Source organism: Erithacus rubecula, assembly GCF_903797595.1.
Source record: "Erithacus rubecula genome assembly, chromosome: 10".
Lineage (NCBI taxonomy): Eukaryota > Metazoa > Chordata > Aves > Passeriformes > Muscicapidae > Erithacus > Erithacus rubecula.
The window spans coordinates 27,962,622-27,983,048 of record NC_136662.1 but is presented as its reverse complement, the minus strand read 5'-3'; the positions used below and the strand labels follow the sequence as shown (position 1 = coordinate 27,983,048).

At 40.5% G+C, this 20,427-nt stretch overlaps 1 protein-coding gene across 5 annotated transcripts in view; it reads left to right on the top strand.

Moving 5' to 3' along the window:
* Nucleotides 1–3,706: 3,706 nt before the first annotated feature.
* The window catches only part of CEP350 (centrosomal protein 350), a 69,223-nt gene continuing 52,502 nt past the window's right edge, over nt 3,707–20,427 (top strand). For 3 of the 5 annotated variants that reach the window (XM_079313953.1, XM_079313955.1, XM_079313951.1), the window contains exons 1-7: nt 3,707–3,873; nt 14,389–14,474; nt 16,079–16,122; nt 17,058–17,172; nt 17,754–17,886; nt 18,901–19,478; nt 20,003–20,113. In XM_079313953.1, coding sequence (XP_079170079.1) covers nt 14,402–14,474; nt 16,079–16,122; nt 17,058–17,172; nt 17,754–17,886; nt 18,901–19,478; nt 20,003–20,113 — 1,054 coding nt within the window. In that variant the 5' untranslated portion in view covers nt 3,707–3,873; nt 14,389–14,401. Of the gene's footprint in view, nt 3,874–3,987; nt 4,045–14,388; nt 14,475–15,596; nt 15,726–16,078; nt 16,123–17,057; nt 17,173–17,753; nt 17,887–18,900; nt 19,479–20,002; nt 20,114–20,427 lie in introns of those variants that run through there. The other 2 variants (XM_079313952.1, XM_079313954.1) reach the window with 2 other exon arrangements.

Sequence of the window (20,427 nt, the reverse complement as noted above, 5' to 3'; positions counted from 1 at the left end):
CACAGGAGAGGGAAAGGCTCAGGATTAGAAGACTCCCTGCTCTTGAAGCAGCAGGTCCTTTTGTAGTTGTTTGTGGCTTTTTCCTTAAAAGGCTCTCATTAAACATCCACAGGTACTTAATGCAGATCTCATTAAACAACTCCTACTCAGCCAGAGGTGAAGAGTAATGTCTGTCTGTGTTCCTCACAGGCAGCTGATTACTATCCTCTTTCTATAATTATTTTGTTGCTTGGGGCAAATTGAGCCATTTGATGTCTTCCAAACTAAATAAATAAAATAGTTTGGCTTCTTCTTGAGAAATCTCACTTGTGAAGCTGAAGTGTCCCTGACTGTCAGCAGATGAGGAAATTAGTTTGTGACAGAAAAAATGTGGTTTTACAGAGCAAAGACACCAGATGTGGCCATGAGACCAAGAAGGGGATTTTCCTTTCTCTGTGGCCTATAGCACAAAAAAAAAAAAAAGAGTAGATATGATTTTTTTTTTGTTTGTTTTTCTGTGGAGGGGAGGTACTGAACCAGCTACACACCAAGTTGCAGACAAGATTTCCAGCACTCTGCAAATTGGACTGGACATGGTCAAAGTGCTGCTTGGGTTGTGAAGAGATGGAGCTGCAGCTGGTGAGAGCCCCTTGCAGCTGGAAGGGGGAGTGTGGTCCCTCTCCTGCTGTCACCTGTGGGCACCTGGAGGATGGAAACACCTTATTGCCTTCAGCAGTGGCTGTTGTGAAAGGGACCCAGGACTAAGCACTGCCCAGATGCTGCTACCTTGTCTCTCACACCCTGCTCTGAGTCATGCTGTGCTGAGTCTGGAGCATGCTAAGCAGGTTTGGAAAAAGGAATTAATTTCCCCCCCCCCACATTTTTTTTACATCAACAAAATACTTTCTGTAAATTAAATTTAAAAGACCCAAAAGGTTGTGGCTTTCATATCTTGTTTTTGAAAATTATGCTCGTTTTGATCAAAAAGTCCAGCTCAAACTGAGTGCAAAAGGTAAGGGGAAAGCTCCATGTTAAGGCAGTTATAAAATTATTTGCTGTGCAGGGCATAGCTATATGCACCATCTGCAGTGAAATTGCCAGCATGCTGTATTTAGGAAAAAATCTGGTTTTGGAGGGGTGTAATGAGACATGAACAACTTACCAGATTTTGTTAGGACTCTGTGGTATGGTTGGAAAACTGTGGGAAGAAATCTGAAGTGATGCTTTTATTTTATAAGAAGAATTTTTCATGTGTTGTTTCTGCTGTCAGATGGACTGCAAAGGCGTAGGAGTCAGAGGAGGGAGGGGAGTGTCCCGTAGTCCTCACAGCTGTCCTGTGTCCTGTTTTATTGTCAGCTCCTGACAGTTGGATTTATAATTGTATGCCTGGAAAATCTCATTCCATGTCCAACAGGTGGAAGCACCCTTCCCCAAATTCCTCCATGGCTCTTGGGAGCCACGTCAATCAGGGAAAGGGGGGAGGGAGTCTGGGGGCTCTTGGCTGCAGGAGCCAGCTGCCCCTTTCTAATTTTAGAAGGGGTGTGCAAGAACAGTGTGGAGTGGAAAACTTTCCAAACCTCTCTCTTAAGAGCTGCAACAACCGAGTTAGTGAAAGATGAGAAGGTGGCTCCTCACTTTTAACTTCGCGCGCCTCCATGCAGTGCTGGGGCAGCGCTCGCTGCTCTTCCCTGCGCTGATTTCCCTTCGGGGAGCTCGTCCAGCTGGAGAGTGTTCAACTCCCCCGCTTCTCCCAGCTGTGCCTGTTTGCAGGTAATTGGTTTCTTTATTTCTGATCGCTGACAATTGCACAAGGTGACCGCGTTTTTCCACAAGAATGTCTTTTTCTTTCTCTTCTCGTGTAGGATGTTTGCCACAAGAATGTCTTTTTCTTTCTCTTCTCGTGTAGGATGTTTGCCCATCAGAGCTTTCCACTCACTGCAGGGGAATCTTTGAAAAGTGTAAAGTGTTACAGTCAGGTTGATACAGAGAAGAAATAGGAGCAAAACCAGAATACAAACACTGCCTTTTAATTTTATTTGGGTGAAACCAAATGATTTCCATGTTTGAGAAAATCCTAATGTGATGCCTAGTTTGCTTGGAGATGAGGAGTGTGAAACTAGACTAACTGCTTCCAAGCAGAAAAGAGAAACTATGTTTAAAAGCATAATTAAAGAGGCAGTACATTATGAAAGTGCTGAATAATTTAAAAGGGCTGCCAGTCCAGCAATATTAAGCAGTAAATTTAAGCAAACACTATGTGATGATGGGGAATGCAATAATTTAATTTGTCCTAGTCTGCAATCAGGGCTCTCATACATTGCAGTAATGTTGTTTTCATTGACTGAAATTGCCATTATTATTTTTATTATTATTACTTACAATCTTCTGCATTTGGAAGCAGCAAGTTCATTCTTTGAGGACTCAGGAGGGAATTTGGCACTACTTACCACTCTTTCCCACTGGAGCTGTACTTGTCTTTCCATGTTCAGGCATTTTTTTTTTCTCCTCATCTGGCAAAGCAAAATAACTTCCAAAGGTTTAACCACGGACATCTCAGGCTTACCTCTTCTTTCAAAGGAGGTATGCTTATGCAGGAAAATATACTCTGCAATTAGTTTGTATATGTAAAAGACCCAAATTAGGGCTAAATTAGTATCCTGTAATTGTGACATGATTAAATTCTGCATTGCCTAAGCTTCATAGCTTTAATCTCTCAGTATTTAGGGTGTTTTCCTGTGATGCTCCCATATTGGAAGAACTTACATGCAAAATGTTGACCATTTACTAGAGGAGAAGCTATGTAAAAATAGGTTAATGCTTTTTAGTGAAGTGAAAAAAAAAAGAAAAAAAAGAAAAAAAAAAAAAAAAAAAAAAAGAAAAGAAAAGGAAATAAGTAGCTCCAGTAGTTACCACGATCCTTTAGTGTTTAGGGTAGATAACTCTCCACCCCCGTGTTCCCCCAAGAAATTTGGCACCAAGCAATCACACTAATGACTGAAAACCAGACTGGGGAAGTTGCAGACAGGCCCTGAAGGGAACATTCCCAAAATAACTATAGGAAGAAATTCTTTTTTCCTATTCTAATATCTTTCCTTCTTCAGTGGAAATAATTTTGCTGGATAATATCTCAGACCTATTTTTGAAGTGTGGGTGGTTTTAATGCATGTTCAGTGTGGAATCTATGGATTAAAAGTCAGTATACTAACAAATTCTTCCGTGTTTATAATGAGTGTTAAAAGTGAAATGAAGCCCGTGGTAGTCAGTCATGTCTCTGAAGTTCTGCAAATGTTTATTTAAATTTAAATTTAAAATTTGGGAGAGTGTAATTGGAGACTCTTTCATTTGAAAAAAAAAAAAATTGAATTATTTTTCTAAAGATGACTTAGCTATGAACACAAATGACTAAAAAAGCGGTGCCCTAGTTTCGGCTGGAGCCGCTTCGGGAATGCCAACATCAGCGCTGGGTTCAATTAGCATTGCCAAGCGCTGGCCTCGCACCAACACCCAGGCTCTGCATACAAAACCCGCGGGGACTGACCCGGCAGGTCGAGCCTGTAGAACTGTGAGGGGGAAAAGAAAAGCTTCGAGGGAAATACCGGCGAGCGAGGCTGTCCCGAGGCTGAGGGAGGGCAGGGCGGCCGCGCCGCACCCAAGATGGCGGCGGGCGCCGAGGGGCCCGGCGGGACGGCGCCATGCTGGGAAGGTCGGCGGGCCGGTTCTCGCGAGAGTTCGCGGTGCGCCGCCGCCGCCGCCGCTCCGTGTCAGTTGCGGGCCGGTAATGGCGGCGCTGAGGGGCCGCTGAGGGGCCGCGCGCCGGGCTCGGGCCGCCCTCCCTCCGCCCGCCCTCCGCGGGATGTGCCGCGACCTGCCGCCGGCACAGCGGGCTTCCACCAGGTGAGGAGGCGGCGGGAGCGGCTCGCGCCGCCGCCCCAGGCCGCGCTCGGCCGGCGGTGCCGCCCCGCCGGGGCGTCGGGTGAGGTGGGGCCGGGGCGGGCCCGGCCCGAGGAGCTGCCGGCTGTCACTTGGCTCGGCCGCTCCGCCCGGTCCGGCGGCTCCGCTTCACCCGTTAAGTATCTTTCTTTTTCTAGTTTTAATTTGTTTTCCGCTGCTTGTTGTACCGGGGGTGGCAGATGAAGGGGGAGGGTTGAGGTGCTCCGTTTCGCTGTTGTCTTTTTGCGTTGTGGGGGAAACCCTCGACCCGGGTGTTTCTGCGGAGAAGCAGAAGCAGAGCCCGGGGTGGCCCCGCTGCCCTCGGAGCGGCCCCGAGCACCGGGACGGCGCTTTTAAAGTTTAAATGTGCGCTTTGCTCGTGTGTGCCGTGCCAGGGCGTCCTGCCCCGGCATTGCGGCATCGCTCAGTGTCTGCCCGCTCAAAGTCCTCCTGACATCCCCGGGAACATCTGCCCCGAGCGCTCTCTGACTTCATCGGTGCCACTCACTGTGTCTGTTGGAGACATAAAGGCTTCTATACGAGTATGACTATATTGGGGATTTTTGTTGGGTTTTTGAGGAGTTACTCTTTTTTGTTTGTTTGTTTGTTTGTTTGTTTTCCCTGTGGACGCAGTTTCGTGTGGTATATTGCCTCTTGTCACTCTAGTTTTTGTGGAATTGTAAGGGTGGTCAGGCACTGGAGTAGGTTGCCCAGGGAGGTGGTGGAGTCACCATCCCCAGAGGTGTTTAGGATGTGTCTGGATCTGGCGGTGTGGTTTAGTGGTTTAAGGGAGGCAGTCGGTGAATGATTGGACTTGATGATCTTGAAGGTCTCTTCCAACCTTGACAATTTTCTGATTCTCTGATTGTTTTTGTTTCTGGATACAAGCTGTAGCTCAGCCGCCGAGCATCTCCTGGCACATTGTGTAAGATTGCAGGTAGAGGTTTGTCTGTCAAATAGCTTCATTGTGTAGATGAACAGTCCAATGTCTTGAAATTGGAAGTTTAACACTTGACTGGTCGGTTCTTGGGAGGGGGGGTTGTCATCTTCAGCTGCTTGAACTGATGGTGATCAAAAGTGTTGTGGGACAAACGTGTGGAGCTGTGATTCTCTGCTTCACATGTAAGTTTTCAGTGTTCTCTCAGGTGTTGTGTCTCTGCACAGACGGGCTAAGTTTTGCTGTCTCTTTGCTATAGTTCTGGTTGCTGCAACAGTTTCATTAGGTAATGCTTGAGATAATTAGATGCAACTGAGGGTGTGGCCACGTGAACAGTGTAAACTCTCCAAGGCTTCGGTTTCTTTAAGTGGGTGACGCTACTTTAACCAGGAGGTATTCTGCTGCCACTAAGCAGAGCAGCTTAATTTATGTAGTAATGGCACATTTCTGCAAGAGGCCAGGCTACTGTGGAAATTATGTGTATCCAAAGAAGTGTGGGCAGTATCTTGAGTGAGGTGATTGTGCCCCTCTGGTCCAGTCTCGTGAGACCTCACCTGGGATGCTGCACACAGTTCAGGTGTACCCAGCGTAGAAAGGACATGGAGCTGTTGGAGCAAGTCCAGAGGAGGCCACAAAATTGGTAAGAGAAGTGGAGCACCTCTGCTGTGAGGAAAGGCTGAAAACATTGGGGCTGTTCAGAGAAGATTGCATGGAGACCTGACAGCATGTTCAGTGTCTGAAGGCACCTACGAGGAAACCAGAGAGGGACTCTTTGTTGGGAACTGTAGAGGGAGAACAAGAGGGAGCGGCTTCAAACTGGGAGACTGGGTTTAGCTTAGGCATTGGGAAGAAATTCTTCCCTGGGAGAATGGTGAGGCCCTGGCACAGGTTGCCCAGAGCTGTGCCTGCCTTGTCTCTGGAAGTGTTCAAGACTAGATTGGATGGGGCTTGGAGCAACCTGGGATGGTGGAAGGTGTCCACGGTCAGGAGTTGGAACTAAATAATATTTAGAGTCCCTTCCAACCCAAACCATTCTAGGATTCTGTGGTGCTGATGGGCATGGATCATCTTGTAGGCTGGGTGTGGTGGTGACTGAGAGAAAGTGATTTTAAAATTAAAGAACATCTTGTTTGCGTGGGTTTGTTTTACTAATCTTTGGTGCACAGCTCAGGTTTGAACACTTTACTGATAAACCAGTCCCAGTGTGGATCATGTCTTTTATGTCTTGAAATAACTTTTTTGGCAATTTGTGTCACCACAGCAAAAGCATCCCTTAAATGGATAAGAATCTAATCTTGGAGCTGCTACATATGTACTGAAGGTTTTGTTGACTTGGGTGTAATGAACTTTGTGTCTCCTTTCACTCTTCTACCAGACATACAGCTGCTTTCTGCTAAAAGAGTTTCCCTCTATCAAGCAGACTTGTGGATAAGGTCATTAATTTGTTTAGTCCCATTGTCTTTAGAGACATTGCTGAGATGAGGCTGCAGTCCTGTTAATGTGTTTCCAGTTAGGTTTGAAATCAGGGCTGTCAGTGCTGGCTCTATTCTGTGTTACCATCTCTGGGAGGTGAGTGAAGCTACACAAGGTAACATGAACGGTGTGATGTGCTGCTGCTGCTTCTTTCCTCCCACTTTGACTGTCCTGAGAGCAGCCTGATAAACTGACAGAAAAGTCACCATAAAAGAAAAGTTACTAATTTTCTGCCAGGTTAGTGAGTTGTTATGCAGTGTGGTGAGCATTGCATCTATGACAGAGTGACATGATTGCTGTAGAAGGTAGCAAGGAATATTTGGATTCCTTCATCACTGTGGATCTGCTAAATCTGTTCAACTCCACCTTACATCAGAGAGACACCTTTTTTCACTATGGCAGAACTGTTTAACTCTGCTGTTGATGTACTTAAACTAACTAATGATATTTAAATCAATATAATTGTTAATATGAGATCAGGTGTAGTGCTGCAGTAATGATAACAGAAGGATTCTGATAGTTGAATGCAGAAAGAAAATTTCCCAGTGCAGCCAATATATTAGGCATGTGGCTGGATTAGAACAGAAGTGTAAAATTTATCCATAGATGTAAATACCTGAAAGATAGATGGGTATCATTGTGCTAATGATATAATAGACTTTAATGGACTGCTCCATTGAGAATAAAATTACTTGTATGCCTAAGTCTGAAATCTTTGTCAATATGCTAGAGAAAGAATAGAGCAAATAAATGAACTAATCAATTATACCAGGTCAGTTGAAACTTAGTAAATGCTAACAGAAATTCTGGCTGTTTTAGCTTCCTAAGAACACTTCTCACTGATGGCAGAATTTCTCACTAAGTCACATCCATGGCAATGCACCAGGTGGAGTTCTTGTACTGAAACAGAAAAACTTTTAAAGGGGGTGGTGTTACTTAAATATGAGAAAATATCTTACTGCTACATTTAGCTAAATCAAGAAAAAGTCTTTTAGCAGAGATCCAGTATATGCCTTTGTAATGTCAGGTGAGAAACAGAGCTGGTGGTCACTGTTCAGCTTGTCATGAGATTTTTGTGTTTGGGGTGTTTTGACATCTTGTGTTGTTATTGAGACACTTCTTAGATGCTCCTTCTAAATGCAATTCTGAGCAGAGGCATCAAAGGTGAGAAAGTGGCATTTGGAACATTCTCCCTGAAGTTTTCATGCACTTTGCTTTGAAAGAAAATAGCAATCATCCTGCAGTTGACACGGCTGCAGGTGAAGTTGCTTCTCTGCTCACATGTCTGTGGCTGTGTTGGGACACTGAAAGCTGCTGTCTTTCCCACAATTGACAGGTCTGGTTCTTGTACTTGACTGAGAGCATTGCCTTTAAGTTCTAAGAAGACTCCCTCACAGAGGAGTGTTCCTTGTGAGATGAGACAGACCTTGAAGAATTTGAGCATATTCTGCTGGATGGATTTATTATGGACTGCAAGAATTGAAATCTTCTAGTGTGTAGTTTCTGGTAACTAGAGGTGGAATGAGTGAACAAACTCTTGTTTTGAAGGCCAAGGAAAGAAAATGCAGGAGAACTTTATTGGTTCTAGAAACTGGGGTATTTTCTTCTCTGTCATAAATGCTAAGATCTTTGAAGTCAAAGAAAATACAGAACTTGTGAATGAATAGACAAACCCTTGTGTGCATCTCCTTAATAAATGGATGCATTCTCTGTGCCTTTGTACTCTGATTTCTTCATGAACAATGAATCAAGTTACACTAGCTGTCACAACATTCATTTCAATAGATTCCCTCAGAGTACCTCCTGGCACGTGATGCAGCAGAGGAAGAGATTCAATGCATTTGGCTTTCAGTAGAACCACTAGTCCCTTTTTAGGGCCAGTTTTATTTTTTTATCACTTCTCCATCACTTGTGATGAAGCAGAGACACTTTTGCAAGTTGCCATGTCTTTTCATAGCAAAAGGATGTGGTAAATGTTCATTCTCAGCATACAGTTGGAAAGAATCAGATTCAGAAATGTTTCGTTTATAGAGAAATCTTCATTATAGTTTGGATGCAAATTTAGTAGTTGACTGGTGCCAGTGATTTAATCATAGAACTCAGGAAACATATTTGTATTTTCTACTGGGTTTTTTGACATTTGATGGATGTGTGTTTATGTCATTTATCTTCCTGGTTAACACCTAGAGGTAGTGACACATGTTTTGAATTTTTTAAATGCTCTTATATGTGCAAGTCTGTGATGTTTCTTGATTGCTCTCTTATTGTACTGCCTTAGTATCCCTAAAGATTTTTTATCTAGCTTAAGACAGATCAAGTTTTATTTAATTTCTTTTACATATGAAGCTGTTTTGTTTTGTTGTAATTATTTTCCAAAGTAATGATGACTGAAATGTGAGTTGTTCTGGTGTATATACTGTTTGTACTATAAGACAAAATATTGTATGTTATCTAAAATAAGATCACTCAGAGCAGCTGATGTTCATGAGCTCCTTGGGCATTGCTAGTGTTCACTTCCTTTACATTTCATTTGAAAGCTTATTGTATAAATGAGCATTGGAAGAAGGTAGAGGGAGGACCTGCCTCATTCTGCAGTGTCAGCTGTAGATTCTGGAGCTTTTTGGACAAACACATCATGCATTTGTTTGCTGTGCTGGAATTTGTCCTCAATCCTGAGGAAGGTCAGTACATAGCCTGTATCTGATAGTGTTGAAAGGCAAAGTTTTCTCAAAATATGCTCTGGCCAAAGAAAGAATATGTCATTTTTGAATCAAAAGCATTTTAAAAGCCCAAATAACCCATATACATATACATAACAAAACAAGTCTTAGAACAATGTATTATGGATATTTTTAACTCTCATTTAAATGGCATTATGCAGTATGGTAAGAACTTGGATTCCGGAAAAACGAGTAGGTTAACGTTATTTTTATTCCAGACTCAAGCATATTATAGTAAATTGTATTTTGTGGTATTTGAGAAGACATGGAAAGTGTTTCTGGCATCTTTAAATATAATTTCCATCACTTTCTGTGGACTGGCTCAGCTAAACAATTTGCATGACTGGGTCTGCCTGTGCCTGTCCACCTGTGTCTGTTACTGCTAGCAATGCAGAGCTTTAGCTGCACAGACAGGATCTCCAGAGGGTCTTTTAAGATTCAAAAGCCACCTTTGTATTTATACATGGAAACTTAAAATGTTATTGCAAACAGGAAAAACCGTCCCAAAACCAACTACGTGTGTCTGTGTTCATTTCCTCCACAGACAAGTGTGCACTGTGTGAGGTGTGGGTGCAGTGGGACACACTGGGGCATGGTGCTCTTGAGCTCCAGTGGTATCTCCACTGGTAAGAAGAATATAAATAGTTCTTTTTTTCTCCAGTTCCACTGTTCTCTTTGAGGCAGAGGCAAGAGCAGCTTCACACATTTGCTCCTGAGGAGCAGCAGCCAGTACTGAACAGAGACTGATCCCATTGTTCACTGGTGTTTCCATCCCTTCTCATTCTGCTTGAATGGAGGGTGCTGCTTGTAGTATGACATAGATAAAACTAATAAAGCAAAAAGAACAGGCAAAATTCTTTTAGCCAGTTCACTCTGCTTTATCACATAAGCCCATTGACTTTTTGCCTGAATAAGACAAGGAGAGACCCAGGCATAAAGAAAGGAAAAGATGGTTTATTTTGTTGACACTGGCACCTTATTTTTGCTTAAACTGAAAAGTTGTCCTTGTGCTCTGTGTACTCAGTTTGTAGCAAAATCTGCCCCTATGTGAATGAAACATTTGAGAATATCTCATAGAAGTATGTTAATAACTTGTTTCATTCCATATTCTTAGCAAACCTTCATCTTTTCTTTTGTGGTATCCCTTTTGTTTAGTATCCTTTGTGTTTTTATAAGGAACAAACTCTTGAGGAATACTGTTCCCTGTGCATACTTGGGTTTTTTTTTTTTCCATAACCACAAAATGTTATTGAAAATAGCTTGCTCACATTGTCTTCCTTCTCTGAATCTGCACAATTCAGTTTCCTCTCCTGTTTCCTTGTTCCAGTGCCATGACTTCTGAGTTTCCTCTTTCCTTTTCTTATCAAGTCTGTGCTACTAAGGAAAAAAAAAAAAAAAAAAAAAAAAAAAGCCTTGCCAAGGCTCTTTGAAAAAACTTCACAATCGAACCAATACACAAGTTTCTTTTCTTCTTTTTGCTGCTCTCTCTGCCAGTTTTTTAAAAGTTCATTGTATTTCTCTCACCTTCCTAGCTTTCTCATCCTTTTCCTTTTTATATCCTGCTTCTCTCACCATTTTTCTTTTTCTTTCTCCCATTGTTGTTTTTAATCTCTTTGTGGTTTTTTTAATATCTTTGCTAAGCATATTCTACATTCATATCTCCTGCTCTTTTAAATTGCTGTGCTCTTAACTATGTTAACTTCTTGTTTTGTTGTCTGTTGTACCTTCCAATGCCATCCTTGGTGTATTTAGTATTAAATGTGTTGGTTTCTCATGTTCCTTTTTTATGTGGCAGTGCTTTTCTCTTTGTTTCCATTTCCTCCTTTCCAGTGCTTTCTCATGCATTCTCTCATCTGTCAGTTCTCTTCAGTGTCTTCTTGTAGGAGCAGTATTTGTGGAAGAGAGTGGTTGTCAGGTCCTGTATTCATCCCCCTGTCCAGTTTCTTCCAGGAGTTTGGAGTGTATTGTTTCCTTTTGTGTTTCCTCTTAGGTCCTCATCTGTAGCAGTTCTGCAGTGCCTTCCCTTGTTTTTTGAGGTTTTTTTGACAAGTGATTAAAGAATGAGATGGACACTTGATGTGGGATTGAAATGTCAGAACACAATGGAGTTTGTAACTTAATCACTCACCTGAGGATGGGCTTGGCAAATCAGCCTTGAATGGACCTGTGTGGGATGGCTGTGTCTCCCAGTGAGCAATCCAAAACCATGAGATTAGTTTTGTTTATTCTGCAGTCTTCCACCTTTTTTCCAACAATCTTAAAATTCTCAAAGCCTTATCCAGCCTGCAGGTAACCTCTTGCCATCAATGCTGTCTCCTCAGAAGTTCTTTGGCATTTCATCTTTTGAGCTCAGTTCCTTTGTTTAAGGTCAATATTAAATAGAGATGGATCATTTGGTTTAGCAGAACAAGATTTCTTTGAAACAATCACTTCAGAATAGTAGTTTTAATGTATTTTATCTGAAAGTTATTCATGGGACTTTGAAACAACTTTTGATGGAAAATGTATGTTTAAAATAATTTACATTTCCTTCATATAATTCTTTGTTTAGTATTATTTTCTCATCGATATTCATTTTAGTGTTTAATTCATCTATTACCCTGCATGCAAGTCCTATAAACAGACATGGTAACTGTGTCTGGATTTAGGTCTTTTTTATTCCCCTCCCTTTTCTGTACTCTTGGTAACATTAAAGAGTCTTCTCTGTCTGGTTGAACTTTTTGCAGAGACAGGGTATTGAATTGTAAAAATACTTGGGTTTTTTTCATAAAACACTGCTTATTCATGTAGAAGTCATAGCAATAGAGAGAAGTTATTTTAGTAGTATGTAGCAATTAAAAGGTTTATGGGTATCAGCATCATTTATTTGTATGTAGATTTTGAAAAACTCAGAAATTTTTCCCACCCTTCCAAAGGATTGGGAGAGGGGCACCTAAACCTCAAACCCTCAGAGTTATGATTACATCAGGACTGAAAACTACTGCAGCATTGCCTTCCTGAAACTGTAGACAGCTCCAGAGTGCTGGGTTCTGACGTGTCTTTTTTTTCAATCAGCAGCAGCCTGAGTTAAGCAGAACTGCTCAGTGAATCTCAGGGGCTGCTCTGAAGCCAGTGAGGGTCAAATTTTACACTTGGAGCTGGTGCTGCAGGTGTGTATTAGGATAAGTACAGCAAGATGCTTTCTGATTTCTGCCCAGCTTGAAGAAAAGGTTGAATGGTCTTTTATTGAGGGGCATTAGAAACTTTTGAGGGAGTTGAGATAGTTAGTGACCAGTGGTGATCATGTCTGTTATTCTCACAGAAGTGTGCTGATAATTACTGTGTGAGTGTGCACTACATGAGGTGTTCTCTAAAGTGTGTCACAGTCTGAGTTCTGTTCAGCTCAGGTAAATAACTGGCAGTGTGAGAATGAAACCTATTAACAAGCAATTTCAGATTGTTTAATCTGGTGCTTTTCATATACATTTAAAGAATATTTAGTTTGTGTTACAATTCTACATTCTCAGGGCATCCTAAAATAAACTATATAGATCTGCGTGTGTAAAATAAAAAGAACAATTATAGTCTCTCATTATTTTTTCTTATCTATGCTAATAATTGTAGTGATAAGAATAAATCCCAAGGAATTACATTAAAATGGAATCTTAATCCTTTAATAGATAGTTGCTTGTCCAGAAGTTATCATATGCTAAATTTGCAAATTGGGTAGGTTTTGTTACATATGTATTTGGGCAAGAACCTGATACTGGTATGATACAGTATTTTCAGCAGCTCTCAAAATCCGTTCTCTGTGGAAAATTCCCTCATTTTTATTAATATTTATTTTCTGCATTTCTAGCCCAACAGATCTTTTCTGCAATGATGGAGAGGATCAGCTGGATGATTTCCAGGGCAGGGCAGTGCTGTGATTTACAGCATGAATGATGTGAGGCACAAAGTGCTGTTCTGCATGAATGAGCTCTTCAGCACCTGTCCTAGAAGCAGAATTTTCTAACTGCACTTGGCTCGACGCCAATAACCATTGGATACTTAAAAACTAACACACCCACCTTTCCTTTCTGGAATTTCTGCATTATTGTGGACTTGTCTTTCTGTACCTACATATATAAGCTTACATGTCTTTTCCTCACTCTTTCAAACAAAGAGTTTGAAACTCTTTTCTTGGACTCATCAAAGAAAGTCACAACTAAAGGTGTTTCAAAGTTTCTTATTATTGATAGCTTTTCCTGGGGCATAGGAGCAGTTTTGTGGGATAACTTACTACTGTAAGTACAGGATATATGACTGAATGTAAGAAAAAACTCTACTACTGGTCACTGGGAGTATCCTAAAACCATATATGATAAAAATCCTTGTCACAAAATATATGGGCAAAAATCTGTTTCAGTAAGTAGTAGATAGTGTTAATTTTGGTCTGCTTTTACCAGAAGATTGATCTTTATATTTGATTGCTTTTTTATGTAGCACACAGTGTATGGAAGTAAGAACAAAATAAATTTTCTGCAATTAAAAAATAAGAAAAATTACATTTGGGAGTTCATGAAATAAGATAGAGGAAAATGTGCTTTTATTACTCTTTCAGAGGTCTAGAACTTCCTGTTAGAATTCTGTGGTCACCTGATTTTTTCTTTCCATAACAGAAGTATTGTCAGTATGTTATGAAGATAGCTCAGTTAAGCATATGCTGGAATCTTTTTGTGTTGTTGTTTTTCTTTTGTTGTTTTTGTTTTTTATCCTTTATAGAAACTGCTTTGGTGCTAGTGGCTAGGAGTTCACACTTTAATTTTAGATTCACTCTGAGTCTTGCCTTTGAAGTTCATAGGAAACCAATGGTGGCACCAGCCTTGTCTTTTTTTCCTGTCTGTAGTGTCCTGTAGTCCTGCTGTGCCTTTTCCTTTTACACAGACCAGTGTCATGTTCATTCTGTCACTGGTGGAGTTGGGTATTTTCCCCAGGCATTTTTAGGTTCAAGCCATGTGGTGCTGTCTCTGTTAGGCCTCTGTGTGCACTATTTCAGTGTGGACTTCTTCAGACTTGCTGCAATACCTGTTATTCTGATCTAAATTGTGTCAACCTCTGGGCCTCCTTTTATCAAGTTAATGTTTCTTTATGACAGAATAAAAAAATCAAACCCCTCTTTACCCATGGAATTACGTGGTTTCTGCTGGAAGCTGTGACCACATCTGTAGTTTCATGCTGATTATCTGTCCTTGCTCATGAACAAGATTTGAAGTCATTAGATGAGGTGGACATTGATCATAATGATCAAGGTTATGTTCTCTTTAGACTAAAACACGTTTGCTTTTACTTTATACCTCTTTGATTCTTATATTACTTTTTTTTTTTTAGGTAAATTGACACAATGTGGAGCAACAAGTCTAATGAGGTGCCTCTTCAAAATCCAAGGCATAACCAAAGCAAGGATTCCACCAGAGGTAAGGATTTTCTCTGTTCTGCTGCCTTGTTTTGGGAGATATTTTGTCATGAGTTGTTTGAAACTTTGAGCATTCTCTTTGGAGCTGAGAGCATGTGTTCTGTGGCTTCCATTTTGCAGATAGCAGTTTTGTACTCTGATCTGTGAAGTATTTGCTGATCTGCATTAGCAGTTGCCAGTGTGGGATTGGTTGCCAAGATGGCACAGGGACAGATATTTTTTAAGTGCTATAGAGGAGGAGCAGTGCAGGAACAGAAATTGGGAATTGTTGGGTCTTGAAGGAAGTAAGGAAGTGAAGAAAAGCCTCTGTGACAGTTACTCAGTTCCACAGTGGTGAAGGCACTTGAATAGCAGCAGTGCATCTCTGCTAGGATAACTTTTACAGCACTTTTGTCTCCCTTAGTTGGAGAAATTGTTTAGTTTTTTACTGTTATGATTACTCTAATTTTAGAAAAGGAGGGGGCAGAAAAATTTTACAATTACAGTTCTTCCCTGAAAAAAATCTTCCCAGAAAGGAATAAAGGTCTTGTCCATGGAGCAACTGAGTCGTGTGCTAAGCCTGTGGTTTGAGATCAATCATATGACCTCCAGTATGACAAAACTGGACTCCAGAAGTTATTTTGAAAGTAGAAAGATTATTATTTTATCTGTAAGAAAACATTTCTGCTGATTATTTCCTGTGGTATAATCAGTTTCTTTTAAAATTACTTACTTTTTGAAGCTGTAATATTCTATGGACAAGAAGCACCATCTCTAGAAGTCAAAGCAAAGTTGTTTCTGTGCTGCTTCCCTAACCCTATTCCTTTGTGTTGTTACATCTTGCCTGAAATTAAATTGGCAGTTTTTCTACTATAAGGAAGAGATTATTTCTTTCAACTCTCTGTTACTACTACTCTTCATGGTTCTGACACACAGATGTTGTGTTTTATAAACCATTAGATTATAAGAACCATTAGAAAACAAAAGAAGAGGGGAACTGAGGAAGTAAATATTTATAGAGGGAAACACTACTACATCCTCCTGAGCTCAATTGCTTATAGAGTAAGTGCTGTCTGTTTAGATTAAAAGGCTTGAGTTAGTACCTCCTGCTTGATCACAAACATTATTTCTGTTTTGTTTGTAGGGTGCACAGTTCAGAAAGATTACTGTTCATAATTCTGCTGTTCGGAGCTTGGGTTTTGAGTAGAGTCTTTCAGTGACCATGTATTCATGCTTAGTTTACTGAAGAAGAAAATGCAAGGGGAAAAAAAAGGTAGTTAAACTGTAGTATAATAGAAAAATATAAAGCATTTATGTTGGGGTAAATAACCAGCTTCATTTTATCTTCTAAACATCTTCTATTATGTGTGGTGGATTTGATGTCAGGTCAACATGCATTCAACCTAACTTAGTAAACTCATAATATGTTACATTAAATACTTTATAGCTTTGCTAAGATGAACCTTGACTGATAACAGTCTGTCATAGAGGAGATTTTCAGGCTGGAATTGGGTAGTGAAAAGAACTTGATTAGCAAGTGCATGAAAATTATTTTGAAGCAACATTTTATTTAATTGTTTTTCATATACTAATGAGAAATTAATTTCTTTGTTTCTGCCCTGGAAGATCTAACTGCAGCATGGGCTTCTTTTTCTCAGAGTAAGGCTGCTGTAAGTACTTTTTTTTTTACTTTTTTTTTCCTTTGGTGCTGTTTGGTTTGGTTTTTTTAACTCCTTTTCAAATCAGTTAGTGTCTACTAAAGCTTTAACCAAAGTATTATTTTATTCAGTGATTGTCTCTTCAATGAGTTGTAAATAGCACAAAGCCATTGGAGTATGCCAATGTTGAACATGGTTGTATCTTGGAAAAGTTTTTTGCACATAAGGGAGAGGCTTTTGCCACAGCAAGCTTAGTCTGTAGTGTAGTAATATCTTTTTATTTAACAAAGTGGTAATGTCACATTTGTCTGAAAACTTGGAAAAATAGCTCTGCCCTGCTTACTCAAACCAGTCAGAAACTGGGGCAACACCAGTGTATTTAATTATTTTCCATTCTGTGCATTGGGGTTGCTGTATTTCTGTGGGAATTAACTTGGGTGCTTAAGATGATAGAGTAGTTTCTAAAATCTGGCTTCATGAGGCCAAGCAATTTGGGTTTTCACAGAATTCAGCTCTTTCCCATAGCTTTGTCCCTCTTTTTTCTCACTAGTGGAGCATCAGTGTGGGGTTTTACATGTGGAATTTGTATCACGCTCCATTTGGAAGAGCGTATTACAGAATATTTTCCAAGTGAAATTAATATTTTATTCAGACTGAGCATTAAGTCTCTGAATGGCATATTATTATTAATGTTTTCAAAACAGCATACTTAAGGGAATAAAACTATGCAACAAAGCCTAATTTAGATAACCTTATTAAACAAAACTTAATAGTAGTTTCTGGCCATAAGACCATACAGGTTTGCAACGTCAGCCTTGTGAATTTGCTCTTACCTGCAGTTTGATTCATCATGAAAAAGGAAAAATTTGTCATGTTCGGGGGGGAAATAAACATCTAGCTTAAAAATAGAAGACAATGTTCTAATTTGCATTATCTTCCAATTCTAGCTACGTCATATAGAGAACAAATTGGAAATAGCTCCCACCAGCACGGCTGTGTTTGATTCTGTCATGGATGCCAAGAAGCCCTCTGCTAGTGCCAGCAGGAAGAGCAGCAGGAAGGGTATGTATTATTGAGGAGAAAATGTGTAAGGCAGCACAAAGCCACTGCATTCTGGGAGAGCTTGGGTTCTCCCTGCCCCCAGCTTGTCTCCTTTATTCCTGAAACTCTAATTGCCCAGGAGAAACTGGTGCTTCTTTCCTGAGCTTAGGAAGGAGAGTGTTCTATCCCAGTCACACTCAGTGAGCATTGCTTACCCCACTCTGATAAGAAGTTTGCAAAATCTGGTGCTTCTGTTATCTGACTGAAGGAGAGCATTTCCTTATAGGAAATAAACCCTCATTTTTATATCCTAAAGAGCATTCTGGTAGTGTGCTACTGAAGAACAGACAGATCAAGCTCTAGTGGCAACACAGCCAACTTCACAGATTTAATTACTTATAATTAATCTTTTAGCATTATTATCTCTTTTTAAGTATTATCGTTTCAAGCATTTACTGCCTTGCTCCTAGTTGTTGAAATCAGTTTGTTGCAGGAGAGACAACTGCTCAAACCCAAGAAAACCTATATAAATTATTCAGCCCCAGGAGCTTTCTCTTTCTGGAGAGGCAGATACATAGAAGATTCTTTGTTTCCTGTTTCAGGTTCCCGGTCCTCCAGCCAAAATAAATCAAGCAAGGAGAAGTCCTCACGCAGCCCTCTTCGAGCAACTACTCTGGAAAGCAATGTGAAAAAATGTAGTCGTGTGGAATTTTGTGAGCCATTGGCTTTGTACAGGTTAGTGCTGGGATGGCTGGCTATTGAAGAAAAACGTGCTAAGATTAGATTTAAAATAAAAGTGGTGTTTTTAACAACTCCTCAAAAGTTGGTTTGCTTCCTCCCGTCTTCTGCCCACATGACAGCATGTAGTGGTAATTTTATTGTATTGTAATTGTAATTTTAGTTAATATTAAAAAATTATTTTTTAATCAGTGAATATGAGTTTAAAGTCAACTGTTTTGAAATGGGGCCAGGTCATCAAGTGATATGTCATTAGTGACCTGATGGGTTTGATAGGTATTTATTTTCAGTTCTAAGAACTAAAAAGACTATTTCTTTATGCTTTTTCAGCTTTGTTTCATTAGTTCTTCAGCATATGTTCCCAAATGTATTACCAAGAGCAAGAGTGGAGCAAGAGTAGTACTAGTAGTACTAGAGCTAGGACTAAAGATACATTCCATTCTTGTGAGTGTGAGAAACTCAGACAAGAGCAGCTTTTCATGGAAAAAAAGTGGCACAGAACAGGCCATAGAACATGATTATTATCCTGACATCTAAGTTTTGCTCTCTTTTTCCACTACTAGAGTCACCTGTGAGGTGACTCCTCCTTATTGCATGTGAGACTGATTTGGGTCAATTTTATTAATTGAGTAGCTCATGTATATTATGCTTCTCTTAAGTTCTTTACTTGTTATTTAAGGCTTTTCCCTTAAATTGAAGGGTGACATTACTGCTTGCTGATGTTTTAGTCTTCAATGTTATATATAGTTCTTTTTAGACAGAGAGTGCAACAAATGAAATTTTGAACAGAAGTCTCTTTCTGTTTCATCAGACTTGCACTATTAAATGTATGGTGGCCAGACTTTAAAAGAACTTGCCTTTAAAGTGGAGCCAAGGTAGAGGAAGTCATTCATTTAGTTGATGAATGCGTTGATTACTGAGTTTGAAGGTCCTACACTGATGTTTCTGATGCTGAATTTTTTTCCACTTCTGTTACATCAGGGATATATATGGTTCTCTGTCTTATCACAGTTCTAGCCAGCTTGAGGCCAAGCAGCTGCTGTCTGGTTTGGAGCTGAGTGAAGCAGAAGGGAAGAGTGAACTCTCGGCCTGTCTGGCACACGAGCGGGATCAGCACAGCAGAGGCTTTGGCAGCCCCTTCCCTTCTGCTGCAGACGAGACCGTAGTGAGGTACCTGAATGACCGACCAACAATCGATGCCCTGCAGAGTAACGAGGCATTGCTTAGGCTTGCAGCACCTCCAAGACTGGAAGAAGAAAAAACCAGTGGCTCCAGGGGAGATGAGAGTAGTGTTAGAGCCTCTCAGAGTAGCACATCCCAGGACAGTGAACTGAAAGCGTCTTCCACTTCTGCCACGAGTATTTGCAGCGGTCATAGGCTGGAAATCCTGAAGCAGCGGCAGCACGATGCCAAGTTGGAGAAGCTGAAGGAGAGGATCCGAAAGCAATGGGAGCATTCTGAGGAGCTCAGTGGCAGAGGGCAGCGCCTGGGATGTGCTGAGCAGCCTGTGGTGGTGACTAGCGTGGAGAACACGGTGACTCCCAAGGTCAGGAAAGTGACAGCCGTGCCTGCTGTTCCATCATACAGAGGTATGGAGGTGCAGATCCCTTTCCTGCTGGCTGGTCTGGGTGAGGGAGCAGAGCTCAATCCACTGAGCAACATTTCAAAGCATGGAGCTGGCTCACAGCTCTCTTTGGGCAATATAGGAATGAATAACATGGTTTGATCACAGATCACAAGTAAAAAGAAATTCTTGCTGCTTTACAGAAATTCCTTTGAAATTTTTCCTGTCTCTTCCTAGAATTACTGGAAAAAGAAGCTCCCTGTATTGGTGTTTAGGTTGATTGCAATAAGTTTTTTAATATTCTCAGAGCTTAGTAACATTGTCTTGATTGAAAAAGCCTTTCACATTTTTAATAATCTTTTCCTCACCCAGTCTGCTGTTTTTCAACTGCAAGGAAGTGGCAGACTGATACATTGCTCTCTTCTACTTTAGCATTAGAAATGCATGTAGTTCCTTTTTCACTTAGCAGTTTCCCATCCCTTCCACCCTGACAATGCTGTATTTACATTTTCTGTAGTTATTTTAAACTCTTGGATCGTTTACTTTCAGGTTTTAATCCTGCTGAAACAAGGATTCGCACTCCAGATGGAAAGATCTGGCACGCGGACGAGTTTCGTATTAGTCGGGAGCTTTACAGAGATATTGCACTCCAGTTAAAAGGTGAGCAACAAGTGGAATTGATTAAACCACACAACCTTCTCTCAGAGACAGAGAAATATATTTTGTACAAGTTACAAAGTCATGGAAACAAAAAATTGAAGCAATGAGTGTTAAATATATTGTAATTCACTCCATAGGAGGAATAATTTACTGAACACTAAAATAACAACAAAATAAGTCCTTCTCCCAGTTCTCTCATTCAAATACTTTTAATAAAAAAACAGTGCTGAAAAGAATCAAGTAATGGCATTTATTTGAAACAGGAAAAAAGAAGAGTCTCCATTAGAATAATTTTAGTTTAATTTTGTGGCTTT